Source organism: Phoenix dactylifera, chromosome 11, assembly GCF_009389715.1.
Source record: "Phoenix dactylifera cultivar Barhee BC4 chromosome 11, palm_55x_up_171113_PBpolish2nd_filt_p, whole genome shotgun sequence".
Classification (NCBI taxonomy): Eukaryota; Viridiplantae; Streptophyta; class Magnoliopsida; order Arecales; family Arecaceae; genus Phoenix; species Phoenix dactylifera.
In genome coordinates this window covers 15,600,367-15,626,568 of record NC_052402.1, presented here as the reverse complement: position 1 = coordinate 15,626,568, position 26,202 = coordinate 15,600,367, and the positions used below count along the sequence as shown (strand labels likewise).

General features: G+C 49.8%; 1 protein-coding gene across 1 annotated transcript; it reads right to left on the bottom strand.

Annotated features, from left to right (window-relative positions):
* Positions 1 to 19,601: 19,601 nt before the first annotated feature.
* On the bottom strand, positions 19,602 to 26,202 carry LOC103717074 (V-type proton ATPase subunit G 1-like). Its single transcript, XM_039131744.1, has 4 exons — positions 26,100 to 26,202; positions 23,970 to 24,066; positions 20,003 to 20,103; positions 19,602 to 19,917 (listed from the first exon to the last, which is right to left on the bottom strand). Exons 2-4 carry the CDS (start codon positions 24,055 to 24,057, stop codon positions 19,774 to 19,776), a joined length of 333 nt encoding a protein of 110 aa, XP_038987672.1. The 5' UTR covers positions 24,058 to 24,066; positions 26,100 to 26,202; the 3' UTR covers positions 19,602 to 19,773.

Genomic DNA, 26,202 nt, shown 5'->3' with positions numbered 1-26,202 from the left:
TTAGAGAGATTTCTGAGTGGCTTAGATAGCCTCTTGTAGCTTAAAATAGCTTATAATGGCTTACCAAAGGCCTTTCCCTATCTTTTTTTATAGGATGAGGGTATCGGCCATTATCTGAAATTTCGAGTCGATCCGTGATCAGTTGGCCATCAATTGGAGGCGGCGTACAGCACGGAGATCAATCCTGCAGGCGGAGAATTCGGGAGATATCTTTCCGAATCTGTTCTGAGGGTCCGCCACGTCATTCCAAATGGAAGTAGTCGAGGAAGTTCTTAAATGCGTCATGCGCGCACTCACTCCGAAATGTTACCCGGTGATATGCGAGGGGTCAGTCATCAATGCCCTGCTTCCCGAGAGGCCAGTCTTTAACACCACGATTCTGGAAGATCTGCTTCTAGGCCTGCCACGTAGCATGATCTGGCCGCTCGGTAGCCTGGGCATAGGATCCGTAGGATCTTCGATAGGATCAAGGTTGATAGGGCCGAGGTTAGCTCGGCTTTCAGCAGGGTCCGAGGTCAGCCTGGCTCTGGCCGAGGTCGGCTCGGCCTTTGGTGGGCTGAGGTCGGCCTGGCTTTTGGCGGGACCGAGGTCTGCTCGGCTCTTGGCGAGGCGTCATTGCCTGCAATCGAGGGAGCCTTTTCGGCCCGCTCGGCTCTTGGCGAGGCGTCGTTGCCTGCGGTCGAGGGAGCCTTTTCGGCCCACTCAGCTCTGAGGTTTGCTCGGCCGAAATTGGGTGACTCCATGCCGGAGTAGAACGATCCATTTTGCCTCCCATCACTTATCATGTTAGTATAAAAAAAAGAAATAAAACCAGTATTACTAGTTGGTTTATAAAAATATAATAGACTAGTTAGCTTTGTGGCTATCTTTGCTCGGCATGATTCATTAATATAGGTTTAATATGCGTATTTGTATATACGAGTTGGGCATGGTATTACTGGTCCATAGCAGCTTAAATGGAAAAAGCAGTCCCCACCGAGATAACAAACAACAAGGAAAGAGATGACGAGCGTTCGGAGGGCCTGCAATAATGCATGCAACCATGTCTTGCCCCGGCAGTAAGGTTTGCAGGTGTAGAACAGCTCGCTGCTCGGTGTAGATCAAATGTGTCGACTCAAAATCCAAAACAAATATCAATTAAATCAAACAATATTAGTGGAAGAAAAAATTTGGGAAAGAAAAAAAAATTATTCAAAAAAAAATATAAGATGAAGTAATTTCTGGAAAAAGGTCTGAAAATTTTTTTCTACCATAAAGATGTCTCACCAAAATTATTCCTACTTTGTTAGAAACTTATCAACTTTGGACATGAGATTTCATTGGAAACCTCTCACATTTAAATATGAGATTTCAAATTTGGTAGGATTGGCTCAATCCCATAATTATAGAAGTATAAAATATACAACTCAAAAAAATCAAAAAAATAAGGAAAGATCTTGCGTAGTTGCAAGGTCATTAGGTTGTTGGACAAGAGAAGACTTTGCGCCCAAGCTCGATAAACTTCCAATGCATGGCTGGAAAGGCATTGATGGAGAGAAGATATCATGCCCTAGTATGGTAGGTTTCTAATAAAATCTCATGTCCAAGTTTGATAGGTTTCCAATATATCTCAATTCTTAACTAAAGACCCAAGAGACACCTCCTCTCTCACAAAGATGTATCAAAAAGTTAACCCCCCCCCCCTCAATAAAACTACATTCTCTTTCCTATTATAAAATAAAGTGCTGCTATCTCTCACTAAAAAAATGAAAATATTACTGTTACGGGGGAACTTAGCCACCATGCCCCACGTGACCGGCACGCGCGCCCAGGAAGACTACGGCTGCCCCTTGATCCAGCAATCCGACCTCGAGTCGGATATCTTCAGCTCCGCAGCCCGACCCCGAGTCGGCTGCCCCTTGATCCAGCAATCCGACCTCGGGTCGGATATCTTCAGCTCTGCAGCCCGACCCCGAGTCGGCTGCCCCTTGATCCAGCAATCCAACCTCGGGTCGGATATCTTCGGCTCCGCAGCCCGACCCCGAGTCGGCTGCCCCTTGATCCAGCAATCCGACCTCGGGTCGGATATCTTCGGCTCCGCAGCCCGACCCCGAGTCGGCTGCCCCTTGATCCAGCAATCCGACCCCGAGTCGGCAATCTCTCGACAACAACAGACTGTTCCTCTGAGGCACGCCGCGGCCCCCTGCTCCACTACTCCCTGCAACGGCCGTATCCGGCGCTGCCCCACGATCCCCTGTAACAGCCGTACAAAGCGGAGCTCCACTATGCCCTGCCATGGCTGTACCCAGCGCTGCCCCACGACGCCCTGTAACGGCCATGTCAGTGGCAGCCCCATCGTGCCACACGATGACGAATCCCCGGAAAAACCCCCCAGCCTGATATATATGAGGCTGGGGGGGAAGGGGGAGGGTAAGATATATCTTCCAGAGTATCATCTCACCTGCTACCTTCTCCTTCTCCTTCTCCTTCGATCTCCTCTGACTTGATCGTCGGAGGGCCCCCACTACCCCGGTGGTGGTGCGAGGCTTGCTTGCAGGTTTCACGGCGGAGGGCGGAGCGCAACCAAAGCAACTCAAAGGGAACCCCGTTCACACCGCTGTGCCAATCGTTCTCGGTCTGGACCACCAGCAACAGTTGGCGCTAGAGGAAGGGCACGGATCTCAGAGCGATCGTAATGGCACGGCGAGGTGGTCGTGGAGCTTCCAATGCTTCCGGTCGCGGGGCCTCTCGCGCCACTGGCCGGGAGGCCGCTGCATCTCCAACACGCTCTCAGCAACACTCCACCGCCCCACCGCCCATTCAGATGGTCGAAGCCGCCCAGTTCGACCAGCTAACCCAGCAGGTTCGCACCCTCGCGGAGGCGGTGCAGAATCTGCAGGGCGCGATGTCCCGGGCGCCACAGCGGGCTCAGGAGCCACTGCTCCCTGAGCGCTCGCCTGTCCTCCTCAACCCGCGCTCCTTCCTCTCCCATGGGGAGGAGCGCCGGCGCGAGGAGGATTCTCGAGCACGGTCTATTCTGCCGGGACCTTTCCCTCGGAGCTGCGCGGGGTACGAGAGGCGGGCCCGGGCGCGTTCCCAGACTCCCCGGTCCTCGAGGAACCCGCGCTCCAGTCGGTCCCCCACTCGCCACTCCTTGTCTCCCACCCACCGGTCGCGCTCCTTGGACCGGCGGGTGGACGATCTCCACCGACAACTCCAGGTCCTGAAGGGCCATTCCAAAGATCCCTTCGCCGACTTAGAGATCTCCTCCCAGCCGGCACTTGCCTCGAGGATCCTGCGAACCCCGAATCCTCCGGGGTTCAAAATGCCGGCGATCGAGCCCTATGATGGGGCGGCAGACCCGCGGGATCACATCGAGAGTTTCAGGACCCTTATGCTCCTCCACGGAGCATCAGATCCCCTTCTCTGCAAGGCCTTCCCGGCAACCCTCCGTGGCCCGGCGAGGGCGTGGTTCGCCGGGCTGGAGGCTGACTCAATCCGGTCTTTCGACCAGTTCACTCGCCTCTTCATCACTCATTTCGCCGTCAGTAGCCGGCGGCGACTGGTCTCCAACTCCCTCTTTGACGTCCGGCAAAACGAGGGAGAAAGCCTGCGGGATTATCTTACCCGCTTCAACAGGGCTACGCTGGAGGTCCGGAACCTGAGTCAGGAGGTAGCTCTTTCAGCCCTGAAGCGTGGCTTCCGGAAGGGCAGGCTCACCTTCTCCCTGGACAAACGCCTGCCGCGGAGCTTCCCAGAGCTGTTGTCCCGGGCGAACCAGTATGCGGACGCCGAGGAGGCGGCCGCCCACCGGAGCAAGGAGGCTGCCGAGATCCCTCCAAAGCTTGGGAAGAAAAGGCGGAAAGAGGCACGCCAGAGGAGGAGCCCGACGCCCCAGCGTCGGCGCAGAAGCCCGTCGCCGGCGAAGAACCACGGCGCCCCACGCCCTCGTTCTCCGCCCCGACGTTTCAACCGGTACACCCCTCTCCTGACTCCCCGGGCCCAGATCCTTATGGAGATCAAGGAGCGGGAGGACCTCCCGGCCCCGAGACAGATACGAAGGATCCCTGGAAAGAGGCCCTCCCGGGCGTACTGTGAGTACCACCGAGACCACGGCCACGACACAGAGGACTGCTTCCAGCTTCGGGACGAGATCGAGGCCCTTATCCGTCGGGGGCGTCTCGGTCGATATGTGAGCGACCGACGTCCCCCCGCAGACCCGCGTCCGGCCGATCCGGCTCCTCCGGAGCCTCGGGGGCAGAATCGACCCGTTGCGAGCGTGATCCACACTATCACTGGGGGCTACTCTCGGCCCGTGAGGAACGCAGGGGGCTCGACGGAAGCGTCAGGGACGGCCGTCGTAAAGAGGCAGAGGGTCGGCAATGTAATCACCTTTTCTGATGAGGATGTAAAGGGGGTTCAGACTCCCCACGATGACGCCATGGTGATCTCCCTCACTATGGCAAACTATGATGTAAGGCGTGTTCTTGTGGATAGTGGAAGCTCAGCTGATATTTTGTTTTACGAGGCCTTCCAAAAGATGAGCTTGTCCAGACAGTTGTTGCACAAAATGTCCACCCCCCTCGTAGGATTCACCGGTGACGCTGTCCCGACGGAAGGTGTCGTTGAGCTGCTTGTGACTGCGGGCGTCGCACCTGCAGAAGCCACGGTGCGACTCGGGTTCTTGGTCGTCCGTGTTCCCTCGGCCTACAACGCTATCCTCGGGCGACCCGGGCTGAACGCCCTTCACGCGGTGGTCTCCACGTACCACTTGCTCATGCGGTTCCCCACGGCGGTCGGGATCGGAGAGGTCCGAGGTGACCAACCGACCGCACGGCAATGTTTTCTAGCAACCCTCAAAGGGAAGAAGCCCGTGGAAGCCCTAAGCGTCGAGTCCCTTGATGCCAGAGACGAGGTGGCCTTGCGGCAGGGGGAGCCGGCCGAGGGTGTGGTCGAAGTCCCCCTCGAGGAAGGCCGCCCCGACCGGGCGGTCCGGGTCGGCGCCAATCTCGATCCGGGAGCTCGGGCCCGGTTGGTGGAATTCCTCCGAGCCAATACCGATGTATTTGCCTGGTCGGCGGCCGATGTACTTGGGATCGACCCGGAGGTCATTTCTCACGCCCTCAACGTCGACCCGACCCACCGACCAATAAAGCAGAAGAAGAGACACTGTGCCCCGGATCGGATCCGGATGGTCGACCAGGAGGTAGACAAGCTCTTGGAGGCAGGATTCATAAGGGAGGTAAGCTACCCCGAGTGGCTGGCAAATGTTGTACTTGTCCGGAAGGCGAGCGGGAAGTGGAGGATGTGCGTCGACTATACCGACCTGAACAAGGCGTGCCCTAAGGATAGCTTTCCGCTTCCGCGAATAGACCAACTGGTCGACGCGACTTCCGGATATCAGCTGCTGTCTTTCATGGACGCCTTCTCCGGTTACAACCAGATAATGATGGCCCCACAGGACGAGGAGAAAACTGCCTTTATAACAGACCGGGGGCTGTACTGCTACAAGGTAATGCCCTTCGGACTGAAGAATGCTGGCGCCACTTACCAGCGCCTCGTCAACAAAATCTTCAAAGAGCAAATCGGCCGGAACATGGAGGTGTACGTGGACGACGTGCCGGTGAAGAGCCGCCATGCAGACCAGCACATCGCGGATTTGGAGGAGACTTTCACCACCTTGCGGAAGTTTCGCATGAAGCTGAACCCAGCGAAGTGCGCCTTCGGCGCTTCGGCCGGGAGGTTCCTCGGTTTCATTGTCAACCAGCGGGGTATCGAAGCCAACCCGGACAAAATCAAGGCCATCCAAGGTATGCCCCCTCCGACCAAAGTAAAGGAGGTTCAGGAGCTCGCTGGAAGGGTCGCCGCGCTTGGACGATTTGTGGCAAAATCGGCCGAACGCTGCCAACCATTCTTCAAGGTGTTAAAACGCCCGAAAGACTTCCTCTGGACGGCCGAATGTCAAGCAGCATTCGACCAGCTCAAGGAATACCTGGCGTCTCCTCCCCTACTGTCCAAGCCGCAAGAAGGGGAGATGCTCTACCTCTATCTGGCGGTCTCCCCAACCGCGGTCAGTGCGGTGCTGGTTCGGGAAGAGGCAAAGCTCCAGAAGCCCGTGTACTACATCAGCCGGGTCCTACGGGATGCCGAGATGCGGTATACGAAGGCTGAGAAGATCGCCTTCGCGCTGCTGACCGCGACCAGGAGACTTCGCCCCTATTTCCAGGCCCATTCTGTCACCCTCTTAACTGATCAACCACTACGACAGATCCTCAGCAACCCCGGAAATGCGGGACGGCTGGTGAAGTGGGCAATAGAACTCGGTGAGTTCGACATCCGCTACCAGCCTCGACCCGCCATCAAGGCCCAGGTGCTCGCGGATTTTCTCGCTGAGTGCACGGTGCAGGAGGCGGAACCTAGACCGCCGGAAACGCCCAGCCTCGACCTCCCGACCTGGACGCTTCACATCGATGGGTCGTCGAACCCCGAGGGTGGAGGAGCCGGGCTGGTCCTTACCAGTCCTGATGGAGTGATAGCCGAGTATGCCTTGAGATTTGGATTTCCAGTGACCAACAACGAGGCGGAGTACGAGGCCCTAGTCACGGGACTCAAACTCACCAGGGAGCTCGGCATCCGGCGTTTGAAGGTCTTCACCGACTCCCAGCTGGTGGTCGGGCAGGTCCGTGGGGAGTTCGAGGCCCGGAGCCCGACCATGCAGAACTACGTCCGGAAGGTGCAAGCACTCATTCCCGATCTCGGCAGTGTCGACATCCAGCAGGTCCCCAGAAGCGAAAATGCTAGGGCCGACAGGTTGTCCCGCTTGGTGAGCGCAGAGGCGCACAACTTGTCGAGGGCAATCTACCTGGAGACCCTTGAGGCCCCGAGCATCGGCGAGGCTGGAGCGGTGATGGCGATTGATCCGGAGCCGTCTTGGATGGACCCGCTCGTCGCCTACCTCGCCGAAGGGATCCTCCCTGAAGACGAAGATCAAGCTCGGCGACTTGTCAAGAAGTCCGCCCACTACGTACTCTATGAAGGGAGGCTGTATCGGACCTCGTTTACCGCCCCCCTCTTGAGGTGCCTCCGCCCCTCGGAGGCGGCCTACGTCCTCGGCGAAGTCCACGAGGGCGTTTGCGGATCGCACTTGGGGGCTAGGTCCTTGGCGCACAAGATCATGAGGCAAGGCTATTATTGGCCTACCTTGTTGGAGGACTCAAAGGATCATGTACGGAAATGCGACGCCTGCCAGCGCCACGCCAACGTCCAGAGAGTCTCTTCTGTCCCCTTGGCACCAATCACCGCACCCTGGCCCTTCGCACAGTGGGAAATGGATATCCTCGGACCATTCCCCGTCGCTTCAGCCCAGCGGAAATTCTTGATTGTTGCAATCGACTACTTCACCAAGTGGGTGGAGGCAGAGCCGCTGGCCACTATCACGGAGGCGCAAGTCCGGAAGTTCGTGAAGAAAAATATCATTGTCCGATTTGGGGTACCCCGAGTCCTCATCTCGGATAATGGTCGACAGTTCGACAACAAGCATTTCCGTGATTTCTGCGAGGAGTTCGGGATCGAGCATCGGTTCACATCTGTGTCGCATCCCCAAACCAACGGTGAGGCCGAGGTCACAAATCGGACAATCCTCCAAGGAATTAAGGCGCGAATCGGTCGGACGGGGCAAGCTTGGGTCGAAGAACTCGAGAATGTCCTTTGGGCGTATCGGACCACGCATCGGACCCCTACCGGGGAGACACCTTTCAGCCTAACCTATGGCACGGAAGCGGTTGTTCCCGTGGAGCTCGGACTCCCCTCGCCCCGGGTGGCCGCGCACCGACCCGAGGCCAATTCGGAGCAACTCCGAGGGAACCTGGACCTCTTGGAAGAAGCAAGAGAAATGGCGCAGGTTCGGATGGCGATGTATCAGCGGAGGGTGGCCCGATATTATAACTCCAAGGTCCGACCGAAACTTTTCAGAATCGGAGATCTGGTGCTAAGGCGAGCCAAAGCATCTCAACCCGCGGAAGGTGGGAAGCTGGCGCCAAATTGGGAAGGCCCGTATAGGGTTCGCTGGGTAAACCGACCTGGCTCCTACCAGTTGGAGGCCCTAGATGGTCGAGAAATTCCGAGGAGCTGGAATTCCGCTAACCTGCGGGCGTATTACCAGTAGAACGACAAAGCCAGGAAGACAATTCGAAAAATGTACAATTCTTTTCATTTCAATAATTCCTGGTTACAACGGTGTGTTCGTGTGATTACAAAGAATTTCCAGAGGGGAATTGGGGAGTAAAGAAAACAAGGAAGAGGTGGAGACTCCGTAGAGTTGAAGTTCCGGGATCCCGAACTCTCCACCCGAAGCAGCTGCAATCCCACCGGACGTGGGTGCTTCTTCCCGGAGGCGCCATCGACCCCTCACGCAAAGGACGAAGAGCCGGCGCGGACGAAGAAGAAGTGGACGAAGGAGGAGTTCACACTGCTCCTAGAGGAACGCCACCTCCAAAGGATATTCCGGCCCTCCCCAAGAGAAGGGGAGGAAAGGAATACAAGGGAGAAGAGCGCGAGGAGGCGCGATCCTGGATGAAGCGTCTGGCGCAGAGCTCAATCGGGAGGCGGGGCTGAAAGGAGGGGGGATGTGATCCCGGATGAAACGCCTAGAGCGGAGTTCCGCCGGGGAGAACCTTCTTGTTGATCCCAGATGAAACGGCTAGTTGGCGGAAGTCGCGAGGGGCGCGCCTCCCGTTCCTCTGGCAGGGATTTCCCAGCCACACGCCGGAGAGGAGGTCCACGATCCATGGCAACCTGAATAGCTCCGGCTTGGGAGGCTCCACCGCACCTGCACTTATATTTATAGCCAAACTGTGGCCCCCCGATCGTTCCGATGCGGGTGGCTCCGATAAAGGCGGGCGCACCGAATCCGGAGCCGTTCCAGCTCTCGAGGCGTATCCTCCCACGATCTCCTAAACGTCGTTCTCCTTAATTGCATTCTTCATGCAGGACACTCCGGGCGGTGTGTATCCCACGGCCCACGTATCTCCGCTCGCGCCCAGGCCGCATCCGCCTCGAAGAGCGCGCGTATCGCGGCCGCTTAACTGACACTCCTTGCAAGCAGCAACTGGCGATCCGATTTCCCAGGTAACGCCTCAATTAGCATTTAATACCCTTCTGGTGTTCCCCAGGCGACGCTTGGAGAATAGGAGAAACACGATCGTAGCTGGCCACGGAGAAATCCCGTCGAGCGCCAAGCGACAGGCGCGTGACCAACGAGCGGAATTCCCCGAGGCTCGGCCCTCGGATGCCAGGCTAACCCGATGATCATCCCGGGAGCAGACTAGCCTGAAGCCCCGACCGGTCGCCTCGACTTGCGCCAGCCTTGGCCGACCAACGAGCGGAATTTTCCGAGGCTCGGCCCTCGGATGCCAGGCTAACCCGATGATCATCCCGGGAGCAGACTAGCCTGAAGCCCCGACCGGTCGCCTCGGCTTGCGCCAGCCTTGGCCGACCAACGAGCGGAATTTTCCGAGGCTCGGCCCTCGGATGCCAGGCTAACCCGATGATCATCCCGGGAGCAGACTAGCCTGAAGCCCCGACCGGTCGCCTCGGCTTGCGCCAGCCTTGGCCGACCAACGAGCGGAATTTCCCGAGGCTCGGCCCTCGGATGCCAGGCTAACCCGATGATCATCCCGGGAGCAGACTAGCCTGAAGCCCCGACCGGTCGCCTCGGCTTGCGCCAGCCTTGGCCGACCAACGAGCGGAATTTCCTGAGGCTCGGCCCTCGGATGTCAGGCTAACCCGATGATCATCCCGGGAGCAGACTAGCCTGAAGCCCCGATCGGTCGCCTCGGCTTGCGCCAGCCTTGGCCGACCAACGAGCGGAATTCCCCGAGGCTCGGCCCTCGGATGCCAGGCTAACCCGATGATCATCCCGGGAGCAGACTAGCCTGAAGCCCCGACCGGTCGCCTCGGCTTGCGCCAGCCTTGGCCGACCAACGAGCGGAATTCCCCGAGGCTCGGCCCTCGGATGCCAGGCTAACCCGATGATCATCCCGGGAGCAGACTAGCCTGAAGCCCCGACCGGTCGCCTCGGCTTGCGCCAGCCTTGGCCGACCAACGAGCGGAATTCCCCGAGGCTCGGCCCTCGGATGCCAGGCTAACCCGATGATCATCCCGGGAGCAGACTAGCCTGAAGCCCCGACCGGTCGCCTCGGCTTGCGCCAGCCTTGGCCGACCAACGAGCGGAATTCCCCGAGGCTCGGCCCTCGGATGCCAGGCTAACCTGATGATCATCCCGGGAGCAGACTAGCCTGAAGCCCCGACCGGTCGCCTCGGCTTGCGCCAGCCTTGGCCGACCAACGAGCGGAATTTCTCGAGACTCGGCCCTCGGATGCCAGGCTAACCCGATGATCATCCCGAGAGCAGACTAGCCTGAAGCCCCGACCGGTCGCCTCGGCTTGCGCCAGCCTTGGCCGACCAATGAGCAGAATTTCCTGAGGCCTAACCCTCGGATGCCTGGCCTAGCGCCGGAAGAATTTCCTGAGGCCTAACCCTCGGATGCCTGGCCTAGCGCCGGAAGAATTTCCTGAGGCCTAACCCTCGGATGCCTGGCCTAGCGCCGGAAGGATTTCCTGAGGCCTAACCCTCGGATGCCTGGCCTAGTGCCGGAGGAACTTCAAGAGTCAGGAGTCGGCGAGACGCTACCAAGAGTTAAAAAGAGGAAGGACGAAAGTGAAATGAGGAAACACTTTGTTTGCATTAACTTTCATTGCATCAGGGCCGAGACCCATACAACATGGCAAAACGCCAACATACAAAGAAAAGAACAAAGAAAAAGTACAGAGGGTCAGCTTGGAGGAACCCCTGGATCGGGAACGGCGAGCACGTCCGCGAAGGGTAGGGAGACGGTTGGAGAACCGGCAGGCAATGGCATCGAAGGGGAGTCGAGGAGGGAGACCCCACTCAGGTCAATTCCGGGGTATTTAGTGGACACCCTTGCCAGGCCTTCATCGAAGCCTAAGGCAAAGGAGTCGGACCCCGCATCCGACATGTCACGGATGAACTCGGCGGACTGACGATAGGCCTGCACCGCCTGACGCCCGATTTCCGCGCTCTTCTCGGCCAGCACCGCCTCCGCTCGCTCCGTAATCTGAGCTTTCGCCTCCATGACCTTCGCCACAATCCGGTCGTCCGCCTCGGAGGAGACCCTCAGCAGATCGGCCCGAGCCTCCATGTGCTTCGCCTCGGCAGCAACGCGAGCAGCCTCAGCCTCCTCCAGGCGCGAATGAAGCTCCTGGTTGCTCGCGCGGGACTCCTCCAAGGCCGATTCCAATTCGGCCAGCTTGGCTTCAAGATATCGGGCTCGGTTGCGGGCGTTGTCGGCTGACTGCTGGGCCTTCCCCACCTCTCCCGGAAGTCGGCAGCCTTCCGGGACTGCTCTTCGGCCCGCTCCTCCGCCTTCCTGATCTCGCCTTCGAGACCCGAGGCAACCTTGAGTTGCTCCTGAGTCTCCAACAGTTGCCTCTCGAGGGCGGCGAAGCCGAGTACCCGCTCTTCGGCCACCTGGAGCCTCGTCTCGAGGTCCCTGGTCGTCCTCCCCGCCGCAGCCTGGCCTCCCTCCTCTACAGCTTTCAGTCGGCTCTCGGCCCTCGCCAGAAGCCTCGCCTGTTCCTCGTGGCTCTCCTCCAGACGGATCATGTACTGGGCGAGCTAAGAGATAGGAAAAATGAGGGCGTCAGGCGGGGATCAATAGAGCCTATAAATGACGAAAGCGGCCAGAAGAACACTCACCGACATGAGACAGACGCAGCTGGCAGCCCCGACGTCAGGGATCCCCATCTGCCGGACCCGCCTACGGTCACTCTCCAGCAGCACCGTCTCGATGAGGTTTCGAGCGCCGGCGAAAGTGAAGGCTGACCCCGACTTCGCCCCGGAGCCGGACGGTGGTTCTGCGGCCTTACCCTTACCCATTGCTTGGGGGAGAGTCGTGCTGACCGTGCTCGGGGCGGGGGCCGCTCCAGAAATCGACAGGGTCCCGCTCGGCCGGGGCCTCGGCGCGCTCCTTCTCGTATCATCCGAAGCCGACCGAGTCGAAGGCCGGGCTGGGGACCGATCGCGTCCGACCCGGCCGTCTCGGGCGCGCCCGGGTGACGCCTCCGAAAAAGCGGTAGTCTCATCACCGGAGGGCTGATACGGCGTCAACTGTCGGTCTGAGCCCGTGGCGTCCCCCTGACCGGTGGGTCCGGACCCGTCTGTCGGCGTCGGAGTCGCCTGCTGGCGGGACTTCTTCGCCGGTGGGACCCCGCTCGGAGGAGTCCGTTTCTTCCTCCGGACCGCTTCCAGTAGGGACGCCCTACTGACAGCCATCGCCTTGTCCGACCGCATGACGTCGTCGATTTCTGCAAAAAGGACGAGATGGTCGGAGACTGAGAAACTGATGGAAAGAAGAAACGAAAGAGGAGAAAAGAGCTAAAAAAAGAAGTGGTGGCAGGCTCACGGTCGGCGGGGACCGAGCTCAGACCGACGTTCACCAAGGCATCCTCGAAAATAAGGCGGGCCACCGGGGGAAGCCGGCCCTCGGCAACCAGCCCCCTCAAGACGGCAACGCCATCGGACTCCTCCCTCGACAACCTCGATAAGCCGATCGGGGACTTCATCGGCGTCTCCCAGGTTGCCCCGATTCCCCAAGAGGGTTCTACGTCAATGAAAAAGAAACGCTCCTTCCAGCCGTGAATGGAGGAAGGAGCATCCTTGACGAGGCCGCACCCTCGCCGCGCCGCAAAGCACCACCACCCTCTGTCCCGGGGGTGGCCGCTCAGGCCGTAGCATTCCCAAAAGACGTTCAGGGTGGCGGGAACCTCGTGCATGCGGCAGAGAACCTGGAAGGCCGTCAGGGTACGCCATGAGTTCGGCACCAGTTGCGTCGGCGCCACTCTTAAACCCCGAACACCTGCACGACTAAGTCCGAGGGGGCAAAGCGGAACCCAGCCCGAAGGATGTCCTCATTGATGGCGACCTTCCCTGGAGGAGGATGGGACATCCTCTCCTCAGGCCCCGGGAGCGTAATGTTGCAGGCTTCGGGAAGGTGGTACCGGGCCACGAACCTATCTAGGTCTTCAGGGACCAGCTCCGACCGAATGCGGTCCGCCCTTACTTCGTCCATCCCTAATGGCCAGTGAACCTACGGTCAGGACGGGGTCAAGAGGGGGGAAGGCACCGGAACGACTGGAGTACACTAACACGAAAGGAGAAAGTACGGAGAGCCCTAAATTGAAGAGTGGGGCAACTCACCGGAAAGGGAGGAAGAACGGCTCCGAGAGCGTCAAAGGAGGAGCGAACGAACAGTTCGGCGGCAACGGCAGCGGCACAAGGGAGAAACTTGAAGATGCCTGTGAAGAGAAAGGCGGACGGGGGAGGGCCCCCGGTTAAATAGGCGGAAAGGCGGGTGACGCCAGAGAACACCTGGCTGCCGAAAGTTTGTTCGCGCCCCAAAGGCGAATCGACGCCATTAAGGAAGGATGTCCGCCGAAATCCGCAGACCGCCAGATCAGCGACAACTGCCATACGCCATAAAGAAGGCGGGAAGCTCGGAGCGCGCGCGCCTTTCCGAGGGATGGCGGCAATCTCGAAGCATCACTCCCTTCACCCGTTCCCCTCCTGGTTCCAGGCTCGGGAGTGGGGGGCTACTGTTACGGGGGAACTTAGCCACCATGCCCCACGTGACCGGCACGCGCGCCCAGGAAGACTACGGCTGCCCCTTGATCCAGCAATCCGACCTCGAGTCGGATATCTTCAGCTCCGCAGCCCGACCCCGAGTCGGCTGCCCCTTGATCCAGCAATCCGACCTCGGGTCGGATATCTTCAGCTCCGCAGCCCGACCCCGAGTCGGCTGCCCCTTGATCCAGCAATCCGACCTCGGGTCGGATATCTTCGGCTCCGCAGCCCGACCCCGAGTCGGCTGCCCCTTGATCCAGCAATCCGACCCCGAGTCGGCAATCTCTCGACAACAACAGACTGTTCCTCTGAGGCACGCCGCGGCCCCCTGCTCCACTACTCCCTGCAACGGCCGTATCCGGCGCTGCCCCACGATCCCCTGTAACAGCCGTACAAAGCGGAGCTCCACTATGCCCTGCCATGGCTGTACCCAGCGCTGCCCCACGACGCCCTGTAACGGCCATGTCAGTGACAGCCCCATCGTGCCACACGATGACGAATCCCCGGAAAAACCCCCCAGCCTGATATATATGAGGCTGGGGGGAAGGGGGAGGGTAAGATATATCTTCCAGAGTATCATCTCACCTGCTACCTTCTCCTTCTCCTTCTCCTTCGATCTCCTCTGACTTGATCGTCGGAGGGCCCCCACTACCCCGGTGGTGGTGCGAGGCTTGCTTGCAGGTTTCACGGCGGAGGGCGGAGCGCAACCAAAGCAACTCAAAGGGAACCCCGTTCACACCGCTGTGCCAATCGTTCTCGGTCTGGACCACCAGCAACAATTACCATCCCTATTCTGCTAAAAAAACAAACCTTAAAAAATTGAGCTTAAAGCTCAGCCTAACTTAACATGGTCTAAACAATTCTTCTGTCGGCAAAAGAAAATACGAGCAAATTATAAGATTCATTATCAAACATAGGGGTTAACTGAATATGGAGTTGCCAAATCTGCAGCATGGGAGCAATAAACCTTTCATATGTATAAAAGCCGCACCAAAACACTTTTTATTAGCCTTTATAATTGCATGTAATTTATTAAGGCCGTTATTTATTTTTCTATATAGGTATTTTTTGAAATCATTTCGATATCCATATGGATGTCAAAATCGACCTAATAAACCTGCTTTAAAGTGTTGCTTCAAAATTTTAAAATTATCTTGCTATATCCAAAAATTTAGGACCGCTGCTTCAACTTTTTCTTCTATACAATATCCTCAAGAGTGATAATGAAACTTTATCCAACAAAAAGAGGAAGAATAATCACAGCCAGTGCCCACACCACCACGAAACAAATATGCTCAATTGATTTAAAATTTTAATAAAATGGCTGAAATATTCTAAGAAAAAAAATTTATAATCAATTGCGATTATTTGAATAATGTAGAAAATGACAATAATTTGTACAAATAAAATATGCTCGAGGCCGAGTAAAGGCTTAAGAACTAAAATTCTGTCTTTTGTCAGTTGGACGAGGGCAAAAGTGGCAAGCATCTAACGGCGTTTCGGCACCACGAGACGACCGACCCACCCCGACCGCTTTCCGTTAAGTCCTCCACGTTGACGGCGTCAGCCTCCCACCACGCCTCTCTCAACGGCGACCGAAGGTTCCTCAGGTCCGCCACCGACACCGCCCCGACGTCATCGCTGACGTAAACCTTCCCCTCCCCACCGCCGGCGACCCCCACCACCCTCCTCCGCCGGAAAGGTCGCCACTCGGCGGCGACCGAGGGCGCCTGCCCCCCAACCCTCGCGTCCCAGACCCTGACCGCCGCGGCCCCCACCCTCTCCGCCGCTGACAGCACCTCCGCCGGCGACGTCAGGGAGGCCGCCGGGCTCTGGCCAGCGCCGGGGAGGAACGATCTCAGCACTTCCCCCCGGTTCAGATCCAGGAGCGAGATCAAACCGCCGGATCGATCGAGACCTAACCCCAATCCCTCCCACGTCTTCACCACAGCTCCACCCAACCCCAGCTCCGGCCAGAACGGACGACTCCCCGAATTACCATCATGCCCCGAGTCATCATCTCCACAAATACCAGAGCCGAACGCCGACTCGTACTCGTCCGACGACGAGACCTCCTCCTCCTCCTCCTCGGTGTCGTCGTCGTCGTCGTCGTCGTCATCGGACGATGAGCAGGAGTCGTCATCGGAGTAGGCGGCGACGGGATGAGAAATTCCCAACCTGCCCTTGCGGCGGCGGAGGATCAGGAGCTCGGTCTGCCTGACGACGCCGACGAAGGCCGCGGAGGCGGCGAGGACGAAGACGATGGATGCGCAGAGGCTCCCAATATCGGGTAGCTGGTGGAGGAGGCGATTTATGACGCTATAGTTTTGTAATCGGTCGATCTCCGTGTCAATAAGAGAAATCTCCATGGCGAACAAAGCAATCCTTGAAACAGACGATGATGATGATGCAACAGAAGAAAGGAAACAAGGGAGAAGAAGAAGAAGGAAATAAAGAAACAAAGAAAGGCGAGGGAGCCGGCGACAGTGGTGGGGGTATTGGTTATATCGGCAGCGGCCAAGCCGAGGAGGCCACGTACGGGGTGACGTGGCGGGAGGGGTATGGATAGAGATGTCCAGACGGGAAGGCAGCGAGCTTTTTGGTAAACTGAGTCAGCACGTGATTGGTGCGTGGTCGCTGAGTCATCGGGACGTCGCCTTGCGGCTAAGGGCAAAGGAGTGGTCGGAAATCCGTGTCGTCCACGAAGAGAGAAAGGGGCGGACCAGTCGCAGGACGACGCGTGGACGCGGCGTGGTTGTTGGCGAGAAAATGAGAATGTTGGAGCCAGCCGTCGTGAAAGGCGACAAGAGACTCCGCCGCAGTCCGACACGGCACTTGCGGGAATAATCGAAGGATATTCTTGTCGCTTTTATTGGGTGTAAATGCCGTGTTACCTTGCTCGACCTCAGCGTGTGCCGAGAGGATCCAACCGTCCGTAAATTTTTATCAGCTCAAGTTTACGACAAGATCGAGCGGACCGAGGTTTCATTGATGGTGTAATTTTATTACGACAGCACACTTTTTTTGGGAGGTTTGGGGAGTTCTAGTGTTGAGTTTTCTTTGCGTCTATATAAGTCTTCTAAGGACAGCTAGATTTCATTTGACAAAGCTAGATAATGTATGTTCCAGGAATGGAGACTAATAAAAATTATATGTAAGGAATTTTATAATTTAATGACGATATTATCTTATTCCGGACATGTGATGTGTGTCTGGTTTGGTTAAACCAGAGGGAACATGGAAAGAGTGAAGTGCCATATCTATTCAGTAGTGCACAGTAACATGTCAGTATTAGTTTTCATACAGTTCAAGTCAGATGTGATACCTATTTCTTTTTCTAAAAAAAAAGAAAAATCCCATAAACTTATCAAAAGTTTTAGTGATCAACCTTCTTAAACATTTATCTCATTTTGACTTAACAAAACATTTGCATCTTTGGTGAAATAGCTAATTTATTAATTATCTAAGTGAAACAAAGAAAATATGGATTCGTATATGACTTGTCTCATAATCAAGCTCAACAAAAGTATTTACTTTGTGCACCCAACATTTGTTAGCTCGGTTGATTGGCAGAACTCTTTAAGTGCATGCTTACTTGTAGAGGAGGTCTGAGATCCAAATTCTAGATCAGGCATTCTAGTACTCTCCATCTCTCTCCCTTTCTTTTTTTTCTTATTTTTTCCTTTTCTTCTTTCTTTCCTTCCTTCTTACTTCTCTTTCTTTCTTTTCCTTCTTTCTTCCTTTCTATTCTTATTCCTTTATCTCTTCCTTCTTTGGTTTTTTTTCTTTTTTCTTCTTCTTTCCTTTCTTTCTTTCTTCTTTCATTCCTTTCTATCTTTTTTCCTTCCTTTTTTCCTTCATTCTTTTTCTTTTCTAGTAGTTCTTTCATTCCCTTCTCTTTTTCCCTTCTCATATTTGTTTTCTTTCTTTCTTCCTTTACTTCTTGCCTTCCTTTCTTTTCCTCTACTTTTTCATTAATTTCATTTTTTTTCTCTTCTTCCTTTTTCCATATGAAGGGATTTCGAAATCTCACCTCTATCACAGTCATATTTTTTTAAAAAAATAGGATGGGATGGCCAGATTGCCTCTATCTTGCTAGGACTTAAAACATTCCACCCCTCTCTTATCACCGCTCCCACATTTGCCCTACGACTCTGCGAACTTGAACACCGCTGTGTGTAATGCACGTCGGAGGGAGAATGACAAGCTATGATGGCGAACGGCCCTGATTCCATCCATGACATCGAGTTTTTGATTAAAATGTATTAAATCACTTTAAAGCAAATACATCTATGCAAATATCATGATATCCCTAATCCAATGATTTCATTCGAGTACGGCTACAAAATCATGCTCTAAGCTACGCTTACATACTCGAATTCACTTGTCCTATTCTGAGTTTCTGTTTTTGAGTTCACTCATCATGCTTTATAAACACAACCCTTTCAAGAAGCATGTGCATTAAGCTATGCTACACTAATAAAATTCACTTGTCATGTTTTGAATACATCATCATATGCACCAGCAAACGCACTCAGTTTCACTACCTGTCTCATGAGCCCAACTCTTCCAAGAATCATGCTCACATAGACTGTGAAACTTCATCTCGTTCTGAGTTCGCCAGTCATGTTTTCTAAATGCACTCAAACTCATCTAAGAACCAAGATCGAATTCATTCATGATGTTCTAAGTCATGTTCGGAGTACATGACCATGTGGTCCCATAAACATACTCTAGTCTACTTGCCTTATCGCGAGCCCAACTCTTCCAAGAACCAAGCTCATGTCATATTCCAAGTTACATTCATTTTTTTTGGTACATTAAGTTCATTCATTCATCACGTTCCGAGTGCACTATTATGGACCCCTGCAAACGCATTCGAGTTCACTTGCTATATCACCAGGTGGTACTTTACTACGTATCATCAACATTAGCTTGGGCACTTTACTGTGGATCATCACCATTAGCATTGACACTACTGTTGGATAGAGAAGCAGGGAGTCCTTATACTAGAAGTATATACAAGTCAAAACCAAGTTCATCCACAAGCTTAAACACTTTCACCTTCCTTTTACTAATCGACACAAGACAAATCTTTCCCTAATGGATTCCCAACCCTCTGTGTTGCATAAAAACATATACTTGATTGTTGGGTTTGGCAAATGCAATTTGATTCTAGCTTCAAAAATGTTTTATCTTTAAGATGGTTTCTATGTCAAATCAATCACAAAGTAACCATCCATCTTGGTGTCTTGCTTCACAATTCCAGAAAATTATTAAAAGATGATTAGTAATGCCTAAGACGTACTAGAATTACAGATGTAATTGATGAAAGGATAAGAAAAACCCAGTTGAAAACAGGCAAAACAATGTTTCCAACGAGTGCCTTGATACAAAAGTCCCTGTGATATCATCAATGCTCTAATTATTCGCATTTCACAGTTTGCCTAATGGATGTTAACCCTTCTGCTTTTCCATTACATAATGGAATTTATCTCATCAGGAAATAAGAAAAAATAACAGTGGAATATATAAGCTTCATACAAACTGTGAAATGTAGTGTCAATGTAGTGTTCATCACAGTGCCTATAGTCCCAGTTTTCTTTGCTGAGCTTGTTGAATTACAGATCCTCTTGCTTGTATCTCACGCGAGGTTCTTCTGCAAATAATTTGCAGAAGTGTCATCAAGTGCTGCTATTAATAAAATTATAAAATAGGGACTTTATCTTCCAATGGCAATGTTAACGCTTGTTAATCTAGCTTCAAGAATTTGGTTACATAACCTGATGTTAAGTATCCAAAACTATGTGCTTAAAAAAGTATAAATACTCAAAATAACAGAAAGAAATAGGAATCGGCAAAAGGAAAACTTGTCGCAGAGGTCTAAGATCCATAGCATCAAGCCATCAACACTAGACAAAAAATCTGGGAAATGCAAAGGCAGCTTATTTGAAGAACAGAATTGAAATTTATGGTTACAAGCATTACATGAGACAGAATGTCCATCAGATGCTCTGAATTAACAAAAAATTGATATTAGTTCAAAAATATTCAAGATATCATCCACAACCACCCCCAGGTAAGTCCAATGATAGCTTAATTTTTAACAGTAGTCACATGCTTCAGAAGCATATTAACAACATCAAGGGAAACGCTTGCTGCCTGTGACTTCAGGTATTCGATCTTCACGTCAGTTTCTTCTTCGAGGCGCTTAACATTTGCACCAGAGTCCCCGCTACTCTGTTTGATTTCAGAAAACAACAAAGACCAGTTGGAGGACTTACAAATCCCAGGCAATGATATAAGAAGCTGGACTGGTATTTACCTCCACAACCTTCCTCTGAAATTGAGCTTCCATGTGGGCACGATATTCAGCAACCTCCTTTTCAGCCTCTTCTTTAGCCCGCTTTAGCCGGGCCATTTTTTCTGTCCAGAAAATATTGATGCCATTACAAACTAATTCCTTTCTCAAATAAGGAAGCATGTATATCAGATGCTCTTTTTCATAATATTGTAATGCCAAAAGTTAAAATAATAAAAAAAAAGAAGTAAGTTTTGCATGTCAAATTCTGTTCTAATTGTTTGTAGGGATTCTCAAAAACAAGAAAATGAATTTACAAAATAAACTTCCACAAATGTAACAAGCACCACAATGCCTATCATAAATGTGTTCCACATACTTTTTTTCCTTTTTAATTGTAGGCGCTGTTGTAGATTTACATGACTCCAGGAATCAATGATTTCTGTATTCTTTGGCCTCGATGAAATACACGATGTTCTATAAAGGCAAGAAAGAGAGAGAGAGAGCATGTTTTTCACTACTGGGAATTTCTAAACAGCTACCGGAACAATAGATAACCAAATTTGGAGATGAAATTACATAACAACCACCATTAGAAAATTCGAACAGTGGCGCTTTGCGTTGGTACAGAAAAAACTGGATACAAATTACAAAAAGGAATTGAACAATTATGACATACAGAATTAAATAAAGCCTGGAATTAGGCGACAATTTAAATTTTCAAAACTAGAAGGAAGTCTATGTAGAGAAATTCTTAAAAATAGAACCACCAACCAAGGCAATTGCAAGAAAGAAATTACCTAAAATGAATTAGCTCAGCCATAAGGATTTCAGAAATAACCTAGTATAGCCCTAAACAACCATCTCATATGTGTCAGTTTACAAACAGAAGCATCTACTATGAAAAAGGATTCGGATGACACAACACCTAAATACCGGGAATTCCACACAGGACGATTCTTTACAGGGTAGAACAGTGGATCAACACAATTGCAGCAAATATTTACCTGAGAAGAATAAATGTAGCCAAATGCATTTCAGCGAGAACCAAATACAGCATTTACCATTCCTTTTTGAGTATAGATCTTTTGAGTTTACAAACAGAAGCATCTATGTGAAATGCTCAGACCATCATGGGGTTATTTGGCATGAGGATAGGCTCCCAATGATTTTGACACACAAATTGACAGTGGTTTCATAATATACAGTTTTGTTAAGTTACAGCACGTGTTTGTCTTTAAGCTTTCATTAGAATATATAGCCAAACTGTCAAATTAATATTGCATAAGAGAAAATAAATAAACTGCAACAGTTAAAGTCTACTAAACTCAGTTTACCCAAGAGATTAGGTTCGAGTCCTGACAACGGAATTTCTTTAAAAGTTAAAATATAATGTTCATGTGCACATGCAAATCTTACTAGTCATTTTAAATACCCAAAAAATCATAATTTAAAGAATGAATAGATATTTACCATGTTGACCATATTCGTTGGCTCTATTGGACATCTCATCCTGGTGAAAATCCCCATAATTTAGAATCCACATATCTACATGTCTCAGCTTACATCGTACAATGCCTAGTTTTATGCATGAGGTGACTATATTCTTTAATATGCAAGAGAGAGGATGTGACCACAGGCTTCACTGACTGATAAAATGGTATAAAACAATGAATAAGACATTATTCGTCAGATCCAAAACAAAGTGTACCTATTACAGGATGCCTTTAGGAACTAAAACGAAAAGTAAAAGGGAAAAAATAAATAAGAATACTCTAGAATGGTAAAACAATCCTAGCATTAGGCTCAGAACAACTCAATCCCCCCTTATGCAACAGGTATCCCATCCAAAAGGTATGGGAAAATGGAAAGCAATCACCACTTTTTGTGATTGTGTTTTTGTTAAAGTATATGTAGTTGTATTTGAGTCACAACAACCAGCATAGTTTACTTGAAGATCAACCTACGATAGATAACACTATAATTCCCTTAGCATGCCTCCTAAAAATCTTTGAATGTTAAAGATTACACTAGGCCACATTTTATAAAAAAAAAATGAACATGATTAAAGAAAAGAAACAGTGATGTTCAATGCACAAACTTTCAGATAAAATGACGCATTGACTTCATGTATATATAGTGCATCTAGTCACAATATCTCATCCCATACTGTTAAAGATGACAAGAATTAGCATATGTCAATCATTTGAAATCCATTGGAAAGCATTGAATTGAAATGGAGAACAAACACTCCATACATTTCAATGTGTTAGACTGCCCATACTCCCTGTAATATATTAAGCCAGAAAATCAAAGCTGACAATTTACTGAACCCTTCCATCTCTATTTTTTTTCATATTCCTTAGGATGAATAATCAAGTCATTAAGTACCCAGCATCTGAAATATTTATAATTTTATGTGGTTACATGGGATGAGGAGAAGACATTATCGATAAGCAAATCCAAACTATGGCACCCCAATAATGATTTTTCAAGTTTCATATCCACATCAAGATGAAGACAGTGTTCATGAATAAAACAGAACTTCTTGAACAGCAGACAAGCATGAAAATTGTTGGTTATAACATAAAATGGGAGCAACAAGAATCAGTGATATCCCTCTAATGTGCGATGGACCTCTCATTCTCCCTCCACCACTATTTAGCTCTTAACAAAGAGAAGATATAAGAGAATCAAGATATAGTCATGTAACATGTTCTGTAACCATCCTTCTTCCTATGCTATGAAACTTAAGCCTTATCAGCAACGAACTATTGATCAGGAGTTCAGAACGCTTAACAGTGTTAAGCTATCATCGCAAACTAATGTAGGTGCAAACTGAAAAGATCAGACCACTCAACCACCAAAAAAAAGGCCATAGCAGGAGGTAGTTTGTTTCACCTTACAGATGGGTCCATAGCTAATCTGTAAAGGCTACCTAGTGGAGTGACTTAGCTCCCACTAATTACAAGGCTATCATAATTGCAATTCTCAAAATCATGAGCTCTTTAAAAGATCATTGTTTCAATCCTGCCTGAAGAGGCCAACAGATTTTAACAGCACATTCTGAGCAATAAATGATATATAACTTTTGTGTTAAATTCTTTAACACAACAAAAATCCTAAATAACTATATATAGATTGATACAGTTCACAAGGTAAAAAGGCTTGCATATGTTCACCGGCCAAAAGATGCAAACAATGTTTATCAGCCTCTTTTGCCGTAAGAAAAGTGTAATCTATAAAAGATATGTGCAGGAAGCATGACCAAGCCAGCACAGATATACACATTTCTCTTCTTCGCAAATCAAAAGTAACACGACTATTATGACAACTGATTCAACACTTAATATTTTTTTTTTTAAAAAAAAAAAGCCTGAACCTATATGGCCTATGGAGCATACACTTTCCAAAGTTTTGCAAGCCACATCTATCCATTCAAATATACACCAATCTAGTGTAGAACATATAGTATGTGCATATTTGCACATACATGTTTCACTTCACTAGTGAGTGTTCATGTATCCGCTACCTATTATATCACAAAACAACCTGATTAATAGAAGAATTTATACAGCTCAATTTATGTTTGGTCAAAATCCATGGACATAACATCTCCAAACATTTGCAACTATAGCTGCAAATGCTAGAACTTGGTTAAAAAGTTACATTTCCAATAGCATTCCAACAGTGTTCTTGAGAAACTTGTTTATGACTTCTCTTATATGATAGAATGAAGAGAAGAATGCAAACATATTCTTCTATATACAAGCATGTCAGCAACCTGCTTGCTCTGCAGGGCCATTTTAGTAAATATGCATGAAAAATGATTTAGAAAAGTAAGAGTGACAACATTTAGGACGACATAACAGGAGGTCAATGGACAGCTTAAAAGATCTATAACATAATTATGCTGAAATCCAAGTCTCCATTGCTTCATAGTATTCCATGCTCCAAATTGCAGAATAATATAATATTTCAGAGTAATTACCATTCCTAGCAGCATTGACAATATGTTGAGCTTCTTGCTCTGCAGCCAATAATTGCTGAATTCCACCTTGGCGCATGCTGGAGCCCATTTTTGGCAGCTAGATGAAAAGTAAAAAATACGTGATTTGTGTGCATATCATAGAAAAGAGAAAAAGAAGTGTATCAAAGCTAGCTTAGAAAATTAACAATTCTGCAAATCAAGCGGACACTCGTTGACTCTAAATATTGGATACTTAACATAAAAAATAATCATTTTGCAGAAGGGTCAGAGTCTAGCCATACAGCAGTGAGACAAGGTAAGTCCACTTGAGGATTTTGTCATCAAAGTCATTTTTTATTGCACAGAAAGCATCTGGATCACGAATCTTAGTTGATGACAGTATGCATGCTATTGAGTGGAGAAACATGATTTTAAAAGCGCATGATAACGCAAATAAGAACCTGAGTAATTGCTACCATGCAGTTGCAAAACTACTATCCTGAACAAGTCTAAAATGTTATATGATTATCATTAAATGCAGATGATATTCACCTTTAAGCAAGGTGGAGTACATATCACCATTGGATACTCCAGATTCCAGATTTTACTAATATTTCAAAAGGCCAACTCCCATGTAGAACAAAGAAACAAGAAAATGAACAAAATGAAGAAAAGCAAAGATTGCCTTATCAGCATATTCAAAGATCAAGTAGTTGTTTGAATAACTAACATAACCCAAATTATAGGTGTGAAAAAGAAACCATCTTTAGTACGGGTTTACACTATTGACGCATGGTAGCTACCTTCTAAAGGGATAGGTAATCTTATATCATTTAACCCTGTGATCACTAGTCAGATATAAATTCACACCCACTAAATTAGAGGGGGAAAAAGACATCAAAATGTATAGTTGAATAAAGTACCCCATTGGTTAAATGTATAAAAAGTACATCAACTGGAATTTTAACACTGAAGTTAAGATGGAACACTAAAATCTGTACCAGTTATTAGACACCACCACCAACACTCAAACCAATTAAACCAATGATAATCCATCTAGCTCTTCAATCAATGACTTCTTATCAAAGAGCACCAATTTTTAATATCTGATCAACAGGGTAAGCACATGGAAGGCACACAAACCCTCAAAAGATAAATTACTTCCTACAGAGAAGTTCAAGCAGAATGGGAAAATAAAAGGAAGAAGACCAAGATGAAACTGAAACCAAAACCAAAACATGGGTGAGAACATTCCGGAATTCATGAAACCGAACGTGATCCAGTCAATATCATCGACCTTCCTTTTCTAACATTTCCCCTTTGGAATGGAAAATAATTATCTGGAGCCTACGATCCGATAGGTACATTGCCCAACAAAAAAAAAACTTAGGTATTCAGCCTCAAAGACTCTGGAAAAGCCAAGATTATATGCCAACCAAAACTCCCCGTCGAGATATACTGTCGAGCAGAACAATCAAACAGAACTACGAACCTACCACACTCTTAGACAAAGAGCAGACTGACCTAGATACCCAAAAAAACATGTATAAGGGGAAAAAAGGGGGAAAAACAAGATCCATCCAGAAATAAACACATAATTCACCAAGGTTTCCGGTCATGGAGTTTTTAACAGAGATCCATCAAAATATTAATAATTTCTGATGAGCATGAAAAAAAAAAGATAAAACCCCCATAACAAAAGATAAAAAAAATCACAGTTTTCAAGCAAATAAACTTCAGAATCAAAAAATTGATGCATTAAAAATCTCGTCAAGGAAATAAAACATTTCCCATGGACCAAAAACCCACTAAAATTCTCCGCAAAAGAAGCCGGGAGAAAAGGTTGCCACAAAATCAATAGAACATAAACTCATTAATAATAAATTGTTTCTTAGTTTTTCGAGAAACCTCGCCTGATAAACGCCAGGTGGGCAAAAAAAAAAACATTAGACAAAGAACAAGATCTATCATATCATAGATCGAATAGATCGATGGATCGGCAAGTAGAAATCGAAGCCAATGCAAACTAATCTAGTGGTCCACGCAGTAGTATTACAACTAAAAAATCTAAATTATAAATAAAATGTTCGGGAGAAAAATCAGGTAACGAAAGCTTTGGAGATGGGAGAAGGCTTGGAGACGGAGACGCACCTGTGGAATCGGGCCCTTTGCGAACGGGAGTGAATGGGTTCAATTCGAGGTCATTGGCGTCTCCTAATATATGCCAGCGTCTCAGAGCCATCGACGCAGGGAT